The following is a 14,576-nucleotide window of genomic DNA, read 5'->3' on the forward strand; positions in this document are numbered from 1 at the left end:
TACCGGCGACATATAGAAAAGCGTGTTGCATATGCGGATATGATTTTACGGCTTGCATAGTTATCAAGGTATTCGTGCAAAGTATCGTGACCTAGATGCTGAAAACTGCGCCAACCTTGCTATGTACAAACTACCTATACTTCCCTGTATATGAACAATTGAATTTATTTTACGGGAATGTATAACGATAATCTGGTTAAACACAGCAAAAATTATTTCAGAAAGGAAACTGAATGACTTTAGTCAATTTGCTTCAGCGCAGATCTATCGATCGGCTCAAATATTTAAAATTATGGAACAAATATTCAGACCGCCAAGCAGTTTAAGTAAACCAGCTGGGTACAGCATAATTCGTAATTTTAAAAAATTTCATATCCAGTGTAATTTAAAAAGTGCTGTTAAAACTCTTTTATACAAAATCCGTTTGAGATTGTTTAGTATTTTTATTTATTTTGTTCACTCTATCAACAATAAAACAGTCAATTCAGATTTTAATTACACTATGAATCACTGTCGATCTTATGAAACTGTTTTGTACACTATCTTACAAAATACCGCCCTGTTTCCACTCAGCCGCAATCAATTTAATCTATCTAAATCTTTGAGGAAAAATTTCTGATTACATCTACGTCAACTTATGCCATCCTACGCATATTTCGAATTCATTTTTTTTTATAATCCATCATAACCAAAATGTAAAGTACAATGAAGCTATTGTAAAACAAAAGCTGAAGACTAGGATTTACAAAAAATAATAAATGATGAAATGGAAAGTAGTGAAATACAATAAATATTATTCCGATAAACTTCTTTATGTTAGTAAAACATGTATTGCTAATGTATTTTATATCAATTACTGGTTGAATAACCAAATTTATTTCGTACCATCACAATGGCACACGAAACTAATTAAGATTATCATTTAAAGTAAGAAGCGTTCTCTTTTGTGTAAAGGTAAATATATGTGCAATATACTCTTGTTCCGTGATTGAACTGAAAACTATCCATAAGTCGATAAGTACGACAATGTACTTAATATCGTCGACACAAACACACACACATACTCACACTATGTATACCTTTTAGCTATCCGACTTAGTAGAGAAGTCAATAATCTCCACCAAACAGCGCCCGAATTCTTCTAGAATCATGCGCTCAGCAGTGCGTATATTGCACCCACGCTTCTGGCACTCGTCCGCTTGCGCAATCATGCATTGCACCGTCGCCTCAATTACGTCCGGCGTCATGAAGTTGTACGGTTGCTTGGATGGTGGTAGCTGGGTGAGATCCGGCTCCGCCGGAAGGGGTCGTTTCACTCCTGCGCTGGTTGAACATTCACCAACCCCCGATAGGATTGCAACTGGGGCTCCTAAACTACTGCTAGCCTGCCCGGCTTCGGCCATACTGTCGTCGCCGGATAAATGATCCGGATCAATTCCTAATGCCGCCCCTGATTCACAGCCAGCCGCAATTACGCTGCTAGACAATCCCGTTGCGTACTCGTATTCTTTGGCGAATTGTTCGGTGTTGCGACAACCTACAAAAGTAAACATGATAACAGTTGAGAGAGAGAAAAAAAAGGTTTCTAGTCAGAGACAACGAAGAAAATCACCGAACACAATGTGCGTCTTTGCGCGAGGTTTTCTTTCGAATGATGTGCTGACGCATTACAGCGAAGCAACATTATACTTCGGCAATTTGCTGCTATTTACTCTACGCGTTGCAGTATGATAATCGGGTGCTATAGTTAATCAAGCAACTAAATAAACTAGTACGTAGGCCAAAAGAGGATACTCACCTATGCACTTGCAGTTGCCGGAACAAGGGATTTTTGCTTCGTAGCACTCGCAATAGTTTTTAAGACAACCGGAACGTTTGCAGTTACAGCCTTTCGTGTGCTGACGCAGAGAGTCTTCCGCGGCACTGACGGCACAGACTTTCGGTCTGAAAATTGAAAAAAAAACTGTTAATAAAGAATGACAGCAAATTATTTCAGATTCAGAAGGCTACTTTGATGTTTTAATTTTGCATTTCAAAAACTGTCTTTTGTTTCGTTTGATACCGTTATAGAGAGCAACATACAATTATTGAATTACTGGGTTTTACGTGTTTGACGTTGCACTACACCAGCTTTGTGCAATCAGGCTATTTCTTTCTTTACACTACACCGGTGTAGCAGCGAATAAATACGAAAACGCTATAAGTTTGAATCGGTTCCATGCGAGTAATGTATGCATTGAACGTTTTGAACATGTGAAAGAAATGAGACTAGCATGAGAGCATGAGTTTAATCGTAACATTTTGGATTTTGGGAAGGGCTTTTGAGGTATGACAACGGTAGACATACGAAATGATCCACACACTTAAAATCCATTACTTACCAGCAGGTAATTTTAATTTGCTGTCCTTATTTCACTGCCAGAAAAAATGGGAGAGGGAATGTTTTTTCACTCACAATTAATGGGATGAAATATAGTCGGGTTTGGGGAGTATCTCATTATTTTTGGGTAAATTTGGACTTCCTCTCTTTCGTTTTTCGTTGGAGAAAGTAGGATGCACAAATTTAAGATTACCTACTGCTAGGTAATACAAGTTTTCTTTGTTTGCTGTATTTCTGGAGTGGAGAACAATTTTGGTAAAAACTATTTTTTCTCCATTAAGAAGAAAATTGTTTAAAAGCCTCTTTGCGCGCGAAGAGCACAAAGCATATAACTAAATTAGTTATGGAATTTGTGTTTGGACTTCGTCTCATCAGAATCCGACACTAATTTAGTGAACGGACTAAGCTACCGCCGGATTAAAGGTAGCTCAAAAAAACGGAGACATCGCCCTTGACTAGGGGTTCGCTCAGGAACACAAAATTTGTGTTCCTGAGCGAACCCCTATGCGAGCGCGATGTCCCGCAAGAAAAAAAGCTCATTATAAAGCTAATGAGAACTAATGAAATCGTAACATTTGGTTTGACTAGAGGGTTGCTCAGAAACACAAATTGTGTCTCCGATTTTTTTGAGCTAGCGTCAATCCCGCGCTAGCTTAGTCCTTTAAAACTTCTATAATCGAAATGAAAAAATAAAATTCCATCGCAAGAGCCCAACGTTTCACCTGATTGTCTTTCGGTCACTTTCTGAGTATTGTAAACGAATCGATCATTTTGTGTAACACGCCAGGACAACGGAAAACTTTGTTTCTGTTTTTGGATAGACGTAGCTCTCAGAATAATGTTTCCACAATGTCCATAAACAGCCTGTTCCTATACATGTTTCTCGTAGGATGTTTAAAACACTTCTTAAGGCCAATTTCAGCAGGCCGTGATTCTGAATGTGATTTTTTTATATTAAATATCTTTGAAACGGCTCAATGCGTTAGCCGTGGATCTTCCGTGTTTTTACAATATGTAAAAATAGAAAAAAAATATCGTTACAGCCTGTTCGTCGGGTCTTGTTGACGCATCTTACTGCTGCGTGTTGAGATCCTTTTCTTTGGTGGTGAAATATTAGGTGCGTTGTTTGCCGCACCTTGGGGTCATTCGGTCCGCCTTCTCTCGTGTTTTCGTTTATGTCCATGTCGTCATCGGTACTGCATTCATCTTGCTCACGGTCGGATGTTCTTATTTGTTGTTTGTGCTGACGGGTCGCTATTGTAAATTCTTCTTCATCGGTATTGGTTGTTGGATTGGACACATTTGCTGTAATCGTTGTTACTTCGATGTTGGTAATGGCAGTAGGTTTAGTAGCACTGGGTTCGATCGTTGTTGATTTGGGGTTTGTGAATGCCCGGTCCGCAGTCGTTGGTTTGGTCGCATCACGGGGAATTTCCTAAGCAGTCTCTGCACAAGGTTTCCCGTGGTGTAGCGGCTGATCACAATATTGACATGTAGGAATCTGCTCTGGGTACGTGATTAGTGTTCGTTGAGAATATTCAACACCTTTAGATGATGTGCATGTTAAAGTCAAGTAAGATGGAATAAGTTTTGTCGGACGCATTCTCACCACGCGAACGCCGTTGCGGAGTCCTGGGAAGAAGTTCCTCCAAGCATCTTCCGCAACACTATTCACCTCTCCGTATTTTGACATGATTTTTTTCAAAAGTTATTGAATTTTGATCGTGAAAATGTCGTTTTGAAACAATGTGCTACGTTGATTTAAATATAGTCAAGTTTGATGGCTCGGTAATATGTGTGTAATCGCAATTTAACCATCGAAATAGACACCGGCTGAACCAAAACGAAGGAAATACGGAAGAGGTAGTGGCTTAAAAAGATCGGCAGGTAAAACGTTGTCTTGAAAAAGCAGTTGGCTACCCGGCCAGCGAATTAGGCCAGAACTATGATGAGAGAACTTGATAGTTTCCCCACGCAGCCGTCAGGCAAGCGGTTCGAACACGCACCACCAGAGACAGAAGAAAGATTGTCGCGTTGGGTTTGAGCAAGAAACTGATTGTGACGCGAGTGAAGCAGAGTAGGATCGCAGGCGATCTTTTCGGAACATTGTCTGAAAGCGGTGAAACACCGCAGAGAGTCGCTACCCACTGACCAGGCCAGTTCGCATAGTCAAGGGAGAAGCGTGTGGTCGACGGAAGTCGCCGAATCGGAGTACGAGAAGGCCATGTCGTTCGCCGGCAAGGTTCATCGCAGCCCTCTCGGTACTAACCATTCACACACACAGGAACAAGGACAGGAGTTTAGGGGCTTAGCGAACCCCTCCCCCTCCACGGTCCTACTGCGAGTTGGAGAGTCTTGCTAGTATATGGGGTTTGGATAATGTTCTGCTAAACCTATAAAAAACATATCACCGAAAGCAGCTCCAACGAAGCGAGTCTGTGCCACTTCTGCTAAGATCCTAAGATTCCAGTAATCTAAGACCTTAGCAATAAAAGCTCCCTAGCCCAACCGAAGTGCCAACTGGCACATCAGGAGCGACGCCGGTAACATCCTGATTATGGCACACTGGCCATGGCGAACGTCAACGGACAGGACACGGATCACGAATTGGACGGTGACTTTGGGCTGACAGGTGTGCTTTTCTACTCCCTATTAAAGAAGGATGACACCGACTTGAAATGGCGATTTGGCCAACAGCACAGCTACATCCATCCCGACAAAACCCTGGCAGATCTTCGGGTATGTTCAAAACTCGTCACCATTTAGTTGGTGGCACTAGGTTCGATTGGAGCATTCCCGATTTTATGCCGATCCCGCTCTGAACGCTACTCCCCATGAAGGATAGTGTCGTCTAGCACGACCTTCCTGCTTCATAGATAACCAGGCGAGTCACAAGAGGCGATGTACAACGAGTCGAGATAGCGGCCGGGAGTTGGAACCCAATAAAATGGATGAAAATATTGAAACTCACACCTACGGAGCAGGCGCGACCAATCCGTTCATCTGAGGTGGTTTGGTATGTTCACCACCACCACCAGCAACTGAAGTTATTCAGCAATAACAAGAGGAGGGGAAGCCCAACAGAGCGAAATGAATTACACCCCACAGAAGCCAATAGTGGCAGTGAAGTACCAAGTTTGTGGATGCGAAAAACAATGTCTTTAAGGACAGTAAGGAGATAGTTCTCGGAATCCGAAAGGCGTTAGTGTCTACCGTCAATGAGTATGACACGGCAACGCGGTGAGCTGGGGTGGCATTGCGCATCTCGAAACGAAAGGTTTATTGTATGCAAGCTTGTATGAAAAAGTCGATTCGAAATGGTTCCATAATGCCACCCCTGATGTAGCTGAGTGAGCATTGGTGTAGGTTAAGACTACTATCTTCCTAGCCCGCTCAAGCAGGGGAAGGAAAAGCTGATTGGAGTGAACAAGAGTCCAGTTTTCGCGACTCCAAAGAGGACAAGGTCCTCACCAGGAGACGGAAGACCAGGCGGGCCCAAGAGAGAGACGCTCGAGAACGCTGTTATTGCCGACGGAAAGGACGTCACCCAACAGGAGAAAAGCTGGAGTACCGTTGTAGGTCGTAAGGAGAAACACGGAAAAAAGCAAAAGCAGAAGGAAGGGTGAAAAGTGAAACAGAAGAGAAATGGAAAACCTCCGGCTCGTCAGAAGCGCCAAAGAAAAAAAGCCGTGCACATCAAAGCCAACCGCGCGACGACGTATGCAGCGCTGCCCATGAAAATCAGAGAGGACCCGGAAGATTTGGGGGAAAATGTGGTAAGAGATGCTCCTCTAGTTGAAGAATGTATGTAAGTAACGGTTTGTCCACTACTCGGGTTTGCTTCGCCCTCCTTGGCTATTAGTCAGGAAGGAGAGCAAGTCTCGTTCGGCTTATCCTTCCCAGTGAGGGTGGATTGGTGCGTCTGGATCCTTTACGGTTAGCCGGGGAAGCGAAAGCTCCTTGGTATTTAGTTTGCCCCGGCGGCGATCCAACACCACACAAATACGAGCGCCCGAACCACTGGCCGGCACTTTCCGACGGGTTTTGTTTCCGTCGCACACGCGCACTTTACAATTGTTCTTGCGGCGGTGAACTATCGCGAAAATAATCGACGACGTCTTCTCGTTGCTGTGGTTCGTCTTTAACTAAACTTTTCGATGGCCGCCTTCGGCACTCGATCAAAACAAACCAGACAAATTGCCTCGGCGCATAACTCTCATCGCCCTTGCAGCATAACCAGCAGCCAATGAAACATCAAAAGGAGAACGGTGACCAAACTAATCCCTGCTATTTAAACAGAAATATGAAACAAAATTTTCTACACCTAACTAGACCAACAGAATCGTTCACAAAAGCTAAAACAAACAAAATTTTCAAGAAAAAGTGAACGATCATTAAGAACAGTGGTAAGCATTTTACATAAACAATACACTCTACGGAGAGAGTAGGAACAAACAGGTGTGTTTCCACCCAGTGCTAAATTGTTACCCTGTTGGACGGAAACGACCATCAGATGGGTGGCTTAAAATGGCCTGTCTACAAGAAGGCGATTGCAGGTCAACGATAATGGAAATAACCCAGATAAATCTGAATCACTGTGACACCGCACAGCAACTGTTGTGGTAGTCTACGACAGAAACAATGTGTGATGTCGTTTTGATTGCAGAGCCTTATCAAGTCCCCCTGATAACGGTAACTGGGTCACGTATAGATCGGGAACGGCTGTGATACAAGTTATGGGCAGATTCCCCATTCAAGAAGTAGTAGAACGCTCAACGCAAAGGCTTCGTGATCGCCAAAATCAACGGCGTCTTCGTGTGCGGCTGTTACGCTCCTCCAACGTGGACAGTAGAGCAGTTCAGCCTAATGCTGGAGCAGTTAGCCGAGCAGCTGATTCGCAGATAGCCAGAAGTTATTGATAGTGGGCTGTGGAGTGCAGCAGTAGTGCGACCAATACAAGAAGATGTATCCTGCAGGAAACTCTAGCGAAGCTAGACATACGATTGTGCAATGAAGGTTCTGTAAGCACATTTCGGAGAGACAGGGGGAGTCTATCATCAGCGTCACGTTCTGTAGTCCTTCATTGACGGCGAACATGGATTGGAGAGTATGCATAACGTAAACGCATAGCGACGACCAGGCGATTCGCTACTGCATCGGTCAACGGACCCCTGTCGCAGTACGGAGAAGAATGGCTGGTGAGCGAAAGTGGAATACGAAAGCCTTCAACAAAGACCTCTTCGTTGAGGCACTTCGGCCGAACGGCGGGACCGAGAACGAATGACGTTGCGCCTTCGATGTATTTATTGCATAGCATTGCATTTCGATGTCACTACAGCCGTATCTTCTGCCCAATCTTTTAATTTAGAATGTTTCGCAATACCAGGCATTTTTTTTTCGAACGGTACCATTACACTCAGAAATCACTCGAGTACAAAAAATGCAATTTACAACACTACTCACTTGAACGCACTCGGATTCCTCTCCAGCGTCGCCCGGATGGCCTTCTGTCGCTCCTCTTCATTATCCAGATTGTTGTAGCAGTCCCGGCAGTTGCAGTTGTAGCAGAACTCACCATTGGCGAAACAATCACAGTACAGCTTCAAGCACTGAGATTTTGTACAATTGCACGGACGTTTTTTGTACGCTTCATCGGGAAAGGCGGACCCTATAGACGGGCCTTTACGAGCTTCATCGTCGGACCCACTTATCGACTCTCGTTTCACCGAAATGATTGTGGGAGGATTGCTCATGGTGGCACTAGTGGATCCCGTCCCTACGTAGGAATTTTCGATTTTCACCTGCCTTGTATAGTCAGAAGGTACCATAACGATTTTGGTTTTCGAACCACCTGCCATCACTGATGAGCCTTTCAGGTGATTTAGCTGTGAGGCGGTTAGTGTAGTGACTGCTTCCGAAGAATTGTCCTCTTTACGGACTAGTGTTATGTACCGAGACGAATCCGGTTCTCTCTTGATGACACTAAAAACAAAACGGAGATTTAGCATAGTTTTTTAGGAAAATAATTCCTTACTCTTACCCTATTTGAGAACCTTCGGTCGACACAATTGCTTTACGAACTAACGTTTGGGAACCAGATGGGACCGCTCGAATCTGCTGTGAATTACCAGCTGCTCGAACTGTCGTTACATTGCCATTGCTCACCACGTAGGTTTTAGCGTTCTGCATAATAATTTTCGAACCAGACGTGGTGGCGGTGTTTGAGGGTTTGTTCACCACTTGAACAATTTTACGCCCGGGGCCGGCAGAGGTTGTTGAGCTAGAGTGCTGGTTTAAGAAACGAACGTATTGTATGCCTTTACCCGGTATGTTGATTGCCTGAATTTGTCCCGATTGTTGACCTGCCTGAATGGCACTTTGCGGCAGAAGCACTTTCTGGCTGTGTACAGCAGTTTTGTTGGTTGCCGCTAGATTTGACTTAATAAGGACTTTATGGGTTTGTCCGGATGGTCCTGGTGCACCAGGAGATTGTTTCAATCGAACCAGGTTGGATCCGGATTGAACTCCCGTCGATGAACTGGGCAGAATCTTGACGGGAGATTTCGCGGCAAGAGGTCCTGTTGGTTTGGGTTTCGCAACTGCTACCATCTGTTTCATCTTGTTATTCAGTAGGCCCATTTGATGGGCTTCTGCGACTGTAACCGTTTTAGTGGTGGTCCCAGCAGTTCCCGACTTTGTATGGATCACGACATGTGTTGGCGCTTTGGCAATAACCTTCGTCCTGGGGGTGGTAGAAGTTTCCGCAGCAGAAACTACTCGACGTACCATAGCTTGGGGTGTGACTTTTGACCGCATCATCACGCTTCCGTCGTTTTTTACCAGATGATACGAAGTTGTCTTCGTTGACGCTGGCGTTGTTTTAACATTGTTAAGAAGCTTTACTGGGGCTACTGAGCTGGGTGGTCTCTGAATAAGCACTACTTTGCCAGTAGCATTCGTCGTACGAATCACCTGTGAAGCTTTTGGGGCCACTTTCTGCAGTATTGTAGGCACCGGTTTAGCAGTGTTACTGTTGACTACTCGTTTCACCGTAATGTTTGGGCTGTTAATTACCGATCTTGGGATGCCGTCCTCTAATGATTCCTGTGTGCGATGAACAATGTTAGGCAAAAATAAGGAAATAAATGTGAAATAATTACCTCTGATTTGATATAGCCAACCTCGTCGTATTGCTCATCCTCGCCCGCAGAATATTCAACCAAATCATCCGAACCGACAAACGTTCCTTCTTCCAGAGTATGCATGCCAAATCCTTCCATGCCATCATCTAACGTGTAGTCTTCTTCTGTAAACAAATTGTAAAAAATACATAACTAGACTATTGTTTCGTCTTTACAGTGAAGTTACGTTACTTTTATTTACATTACTTCATAATTTTCTGGTAAAATTCTATTATTCAACTGATTCTTCATTTTTCTACAAAACGACGTTTAAAAGATGAAAGGCGTGCATAGTACGACAAAATCAATAGTTTTTGACTGCAAGCAGCAAAATTAACGGCGATTACGAGCCTCTTTTAGTCATCTACATTTCATTTATTTAAATGTTTTAAGAGAGTCTACAATTTCATGTTTCCGCTGAATATATTATTGTATATGCAAGCAAAAATTAAAAAAAATGATATAAAAAATATTCAAAGTCTGTACTAACAGGTTATCGTGTTCAATAAAATTACAAATTACAAAAAACAAACACTAACAAAGCAAAATATGCTTGACAGATCTATCCTAGCAAAAATTAAATGCGAATTCCCGTTTGTTCAACTACTTTTAAGTACATTTCGAAATATTATCAAATCGCTCAGGAACGTTCACTAAAAATGTGCAATTTATTACAACCGCCCAATTTTATGATCCAATACTGGCTCGCACCAGGCTGCCCTTCATTTCGTCCATCTTTTCAAATTCAAATTCAAAACAATATGGATTTGGTACTTTGAGTCATTTCAAATCATTCACACTTACCGACTTCCATTCTGCCGTTTATGCCCTCGAAAAATTTGTCAGAAAAAAACAGGTCCAAAATAAAAATTGCGTCCAACAAAAAACTAATCACTACTGAACAGCCTCCAAAAACCAGGAATATTCTACCCGTCCACTATTATCCAATCATTTCGGCACTCGCCGCGATTCCAACTGGAAAACTGCCACCACACTCTGTGGAGTCGTTTTTGACTGAATGTTTGCACCGTCAAAATCGACGCCTCCGTTATCTTTCAACGGTTTCACTTCAGCAATCACACTACCTACTTGCACTGGAGTAAAGTTTAGAGCCCCAATCGGCCGCTAATAGGCCCCAATTCTGGGGAAAATATTACTTACAAATAAAATTTTCAAAAATCAAATTTAATTTGTCTTCGTTTTGCTGCGCTTTTGGCTCCTATTTTCTTATTGGCAAACTTGTCAAACTGTGGTTGCCTTGCGCTCTGTGAAGGCGAACAATGTTGCCAACTATTATATTGATCATTTCTCGGTGGGCGTCGCCACAATCATCAGACGTTTAGAAGACGTTTCGCACTATGTTAAAAAGTGCACAAAGTCAATTAAGTTTTGAAGTAAAATGAACTTAACTCTAGCTGATGTCAGAAATTTTAATCGATTTTTAAAAGTTGAAGCCATTTTTCTGTTCGATTTTTGGAAAACTCTAAAACTTAAAGGAAACAATTTAAAAATTTCGTGCTGTGCAAAATAAAGTACCGTCCGCTGTAACGTTCATTTTCAATATATTTTAAGTCAGCATATGATAACTCAACAAACAACGAAAGCTGAACAAGCCTTTTTTACAATGGAATTAGCTGAACACTACCTGTTCTAGCCTTTATCCAGCACAGTTGTTTGTTGGGAAGATGGCGTAATTAACAAGTATAGTGTAGACGAATCCGTATATCCCTATATCCATCTCAACGCTTTTTTGTGAAAAGGGCGATACTTACAAATGTAAACATAAGACTTTTTTCATACATGCGAATGAGGGATTTGAAACGCAACAAATTAACCTAAAAATTTGGATTCTACGATATTGCTTTCTTAAACTACAGCAAAAAATACAACGGGCGAAACTGTGTTTTTGTTTGTTTATTTAAAGTTTCGCCCTCCACGCTCCATGCAAACAAACAGGGCGATACTTTTTTTGCTAGCAGTTTAGAGGCGAAACTGTTTGTTTCGTATTTATTTAGGATTATCAAGCTGATACCAGCTGTAAATAGTAACAATGCTCGCTATTGAAAAAACCCGGTCGAAATCGGTGGTGTAAAACGGTAGTTATTGTAAAAAAACGTAAGGGCGATACTTCAATGCTGATAGGTGGGACCGAAAAAGTAAACAATCGCCAAAGGGGCGATACTATCATTTTGTCAATTTCAATAGCAAAAACAAATTTTAATGTAATAATTTCAAACACTTTATGAAGTTTTGGGTTTCGATCACTGAATCATGCAATCTAGGATGTAAAAAACACAATAGTTCTTAAATAGGAAATAAGTCTGGAAATATTCACTGTTGATTTTCTTTGAATGGTATCACTGCTAGTATCGCCCTTTTCAAGAAAAAGCGTTGATCTCATCAGTCAGGCTGTCACACTATTATCGTTACAGTTGAAATCTCAAAAATCCAACCAGCCACAATCGTTCTTTTTTTGTTTAGTGCTTATCCATGATGTCGGAAGTAGAGCGCACTACTTCCGACGTGATTCCAGTGCTTAGAACCATGTTTCCAGCCTGTAATCACAGAGGCGAGGGGAGGGTCGATATTTCGGATAATTATTGGCACTCCGATGCTGTCATGATGTTCTCTTTATCATCTGCTTGTGAGGTATGTCATGATCTTCTGGATGGACGGGTATCAAGCGGACCCTACACGGGACAAGAATATTGTCAATAAAAATATTGACAAGATTGCATCAATCCGTCAATCCCATTTGATTTCTACATGATCAATATTTTCAATATACCCTTACACGATCAATATATTGATCAATAATCGATTTATTGTCAATATTTCTGCACGTGTAGGGTCCGCTTCAAAGAAGGGTATGCATCATAAGCGGACCTTAAGCGGACCCTACACGTGCAGAAATATTGTCAATAAATCGATTATTGATCAATATATTGATCGTGTAAGGGTATTTAGAAAATATTGATCATGTAGAAATCAAATGGGATTGACGTATTGAAGCAGTCTTGACAATATTTTTATTGACAATATTCTTGTCCCGTGTAGGGTCCGCTTTACACGAGCCAAGAATATTGTCAATAAAAATATTGACAAGACTACTTCAATACGTCAATCCCATTTAGCGGACCCTACACGTGTGGAAATATTGTCAATAAATCGATTATTGATCAATATATTGATCGTGTAAAGGTATCTTGAAAATATTGATCATGTAGAAATCAAATAGCGGACCCTACACGAACAGAAATATTGACAATAAATCATATATTGCTCAATATATTGATGGTGTAAGGTCATCTTGAAAATATTGATTCTGTAGAATTTAAATGGGATTGATGGATTGAAGCAGTCTTGTCAATATATTTATTGACAATATTTCTGTCTCGTGTAGGGTCCGCTAATGGGATTGACGTATTGAAGTAGTCTTGACAATATTTTTATTGACAATATTCTTGTCCCGTGTCCCGCTTTTGAATTATACAGAATCAATATTTCCAAAATGTCCTTACACGATCAATATATTTATCAATAATTGGTTTATTGTCAATATTTCCGCTAGTGTAGGGTCCGCTTATAGCGCTAGTGTAGGGTCCGCTTATAGACCCGTGAAACAATGCTATATTGTAAACACAGGGAGAGGTTGTGAATGAGAGAGGGGAAAATGTATTAAACTTGGACATTAATAGCTTTCAAAAAGATATAGATAAGAAAAATGTAGGGGTGGTCACGGTGAGAGCTAAAAATTATCGAAGCTTTTTTTTTTGACGGCTGAAAATGAACCGCGATTCGATTCGCGGTGAATAGATAAAATATTCATTCAAATATCCATGTTATTCATTCAGTTCAATATCGTACAATATATTCATTTCACTAATTATCAAGGAAAATATTTTCAAATGCCAGTAAAGCATTTGAAACAACAACCATCATCGCTTACGTTGTGTCAGGGCCTACTTTGATGCGTTTGATTCGTTGCTGCACGGTCGCTTCGTGTAATAATAGGAGACGAATGAAAATCTGCATGGATGAATGGACGGTTTGCTCGTTTGAAGTTTTCAGCTGCGTCACTGAATATTGAAAATGAATGCGGCGGAATATGATCAATTTTCATTCAATGAATTTTAATATTTTTAACTCAGATCACGGCTTGCCAGGACGTGCTGAACCGGCACTTAGGGTGATCTACCTCGGGTCCGAAGGGAATCTATGAGTTGAGACCTGGCACGGGCAACACAGTACACGGTGTGTCTGGTAGAACAACTTTATGCAAAAAAAATCAGCATCTTTGAAACTTTAGGATATGGAAGACTGGACTATCCCCTTTCATTTGCAATCAATTTCAAAATAATCCGTCGTGGGGTCCAGAGCAACTTTTTTTTTAAGTTTTTTTTCGTGAAAACAGGTTTTGTATTAGAAATAGTTCACATATCTGCCCCTTGACGGTGCTTTAGACCGGCGGCGTCGAAATGCCGGAAGAGATGAGCAGCGGTAAGCGAATTTTTCAACAGAGAATGAGACACTTACTACTATTGAAATGAAATCTGTAAGTAGCACTAACAAACATTTCAGGAACCGTACGAGATGGCGCTGGGTCTGTGGCCTTCGACTGGCTTGGTTCACTCTCATTGTTTCAGAAATCTTTTTAGCTGGTTGGTAGATATGTGCTCCCACTTGCAAGTTGATATATTAATTCGCTTGGGTGGGGGACATGTGGATTCTGCTAGTTGTCGACTCTTTGACCTTGGGTATGAGGCTAGTTCAAGAAAGGAGTGCAGGACTGGCACCTAAGTGATAGTTATTTATTCAGGACTTGTTCTTATGATTATTTTACTCGACCAAGCACACCGGTTCAGAAATGATAAGCAGCCCTTTCGGGTCGGTGTGGTCTATTCGACTCGAACCAGGCGGACACTCGGTTCGAGCAAACTTTAAGGGGAATAGTGGATAAATATTTCTTACTTCCTTTTTGAGTAGAGAAAAAAAATCTGCCCAAAAAGGACGTA

The 14,576-nt window shown here is 41.7% G+C and overlaps 1 protein-coding gene across 1 annotated transcript; it reads right to left on the minus strand.

Annotated features, from left to right (window-relative positions):
• Positions 1–444: 444 nt before the first annotated feature.
• LOC131691049 (protein lin-54 homolog) lies at positions 445–10,813 on the minus strand. The gene is made up of 6 exons (XM_058977204.1): positions 10,366–10,813; positions 9,541–9,686; positions 8,421–9,484; positions 7,844–8,362; positions 1,799–1,944; positions 445–1,537 (listed from the first exon to the last, which is right to left on the minus strand). The coding sequence occupies exons 1-6, from the start codon at positions 10,373–10,375 to the stop codon at positions 1,083–1,085; spliced, it is 2,340 nt and encodes a 779-aa protein (XP_058833187.1). The 5' UTR covers positions 10,376–10,813; the 3' UTR covers positions 445–1,082.
• Positions 10,814–14,576: the final 3,763 nt, after the last annotated feature.

Source organism: Topomyia yanbarensis, chromosome 3 (genome assembly GCF_030247195.1).
Source record: "Topomyia yanbarensis strain Yona2022 chromosome 3, ASM3024719v1, whole genome shotgun sequence".
In the NCBI taxonomy this organism is placed as follows: domain Eukaryota; kingdom Metazoa; phylum Arthropoda; class Insecta; order Diptera; family Culicidae; genus Topomyia; species Topomyia yanbarensis.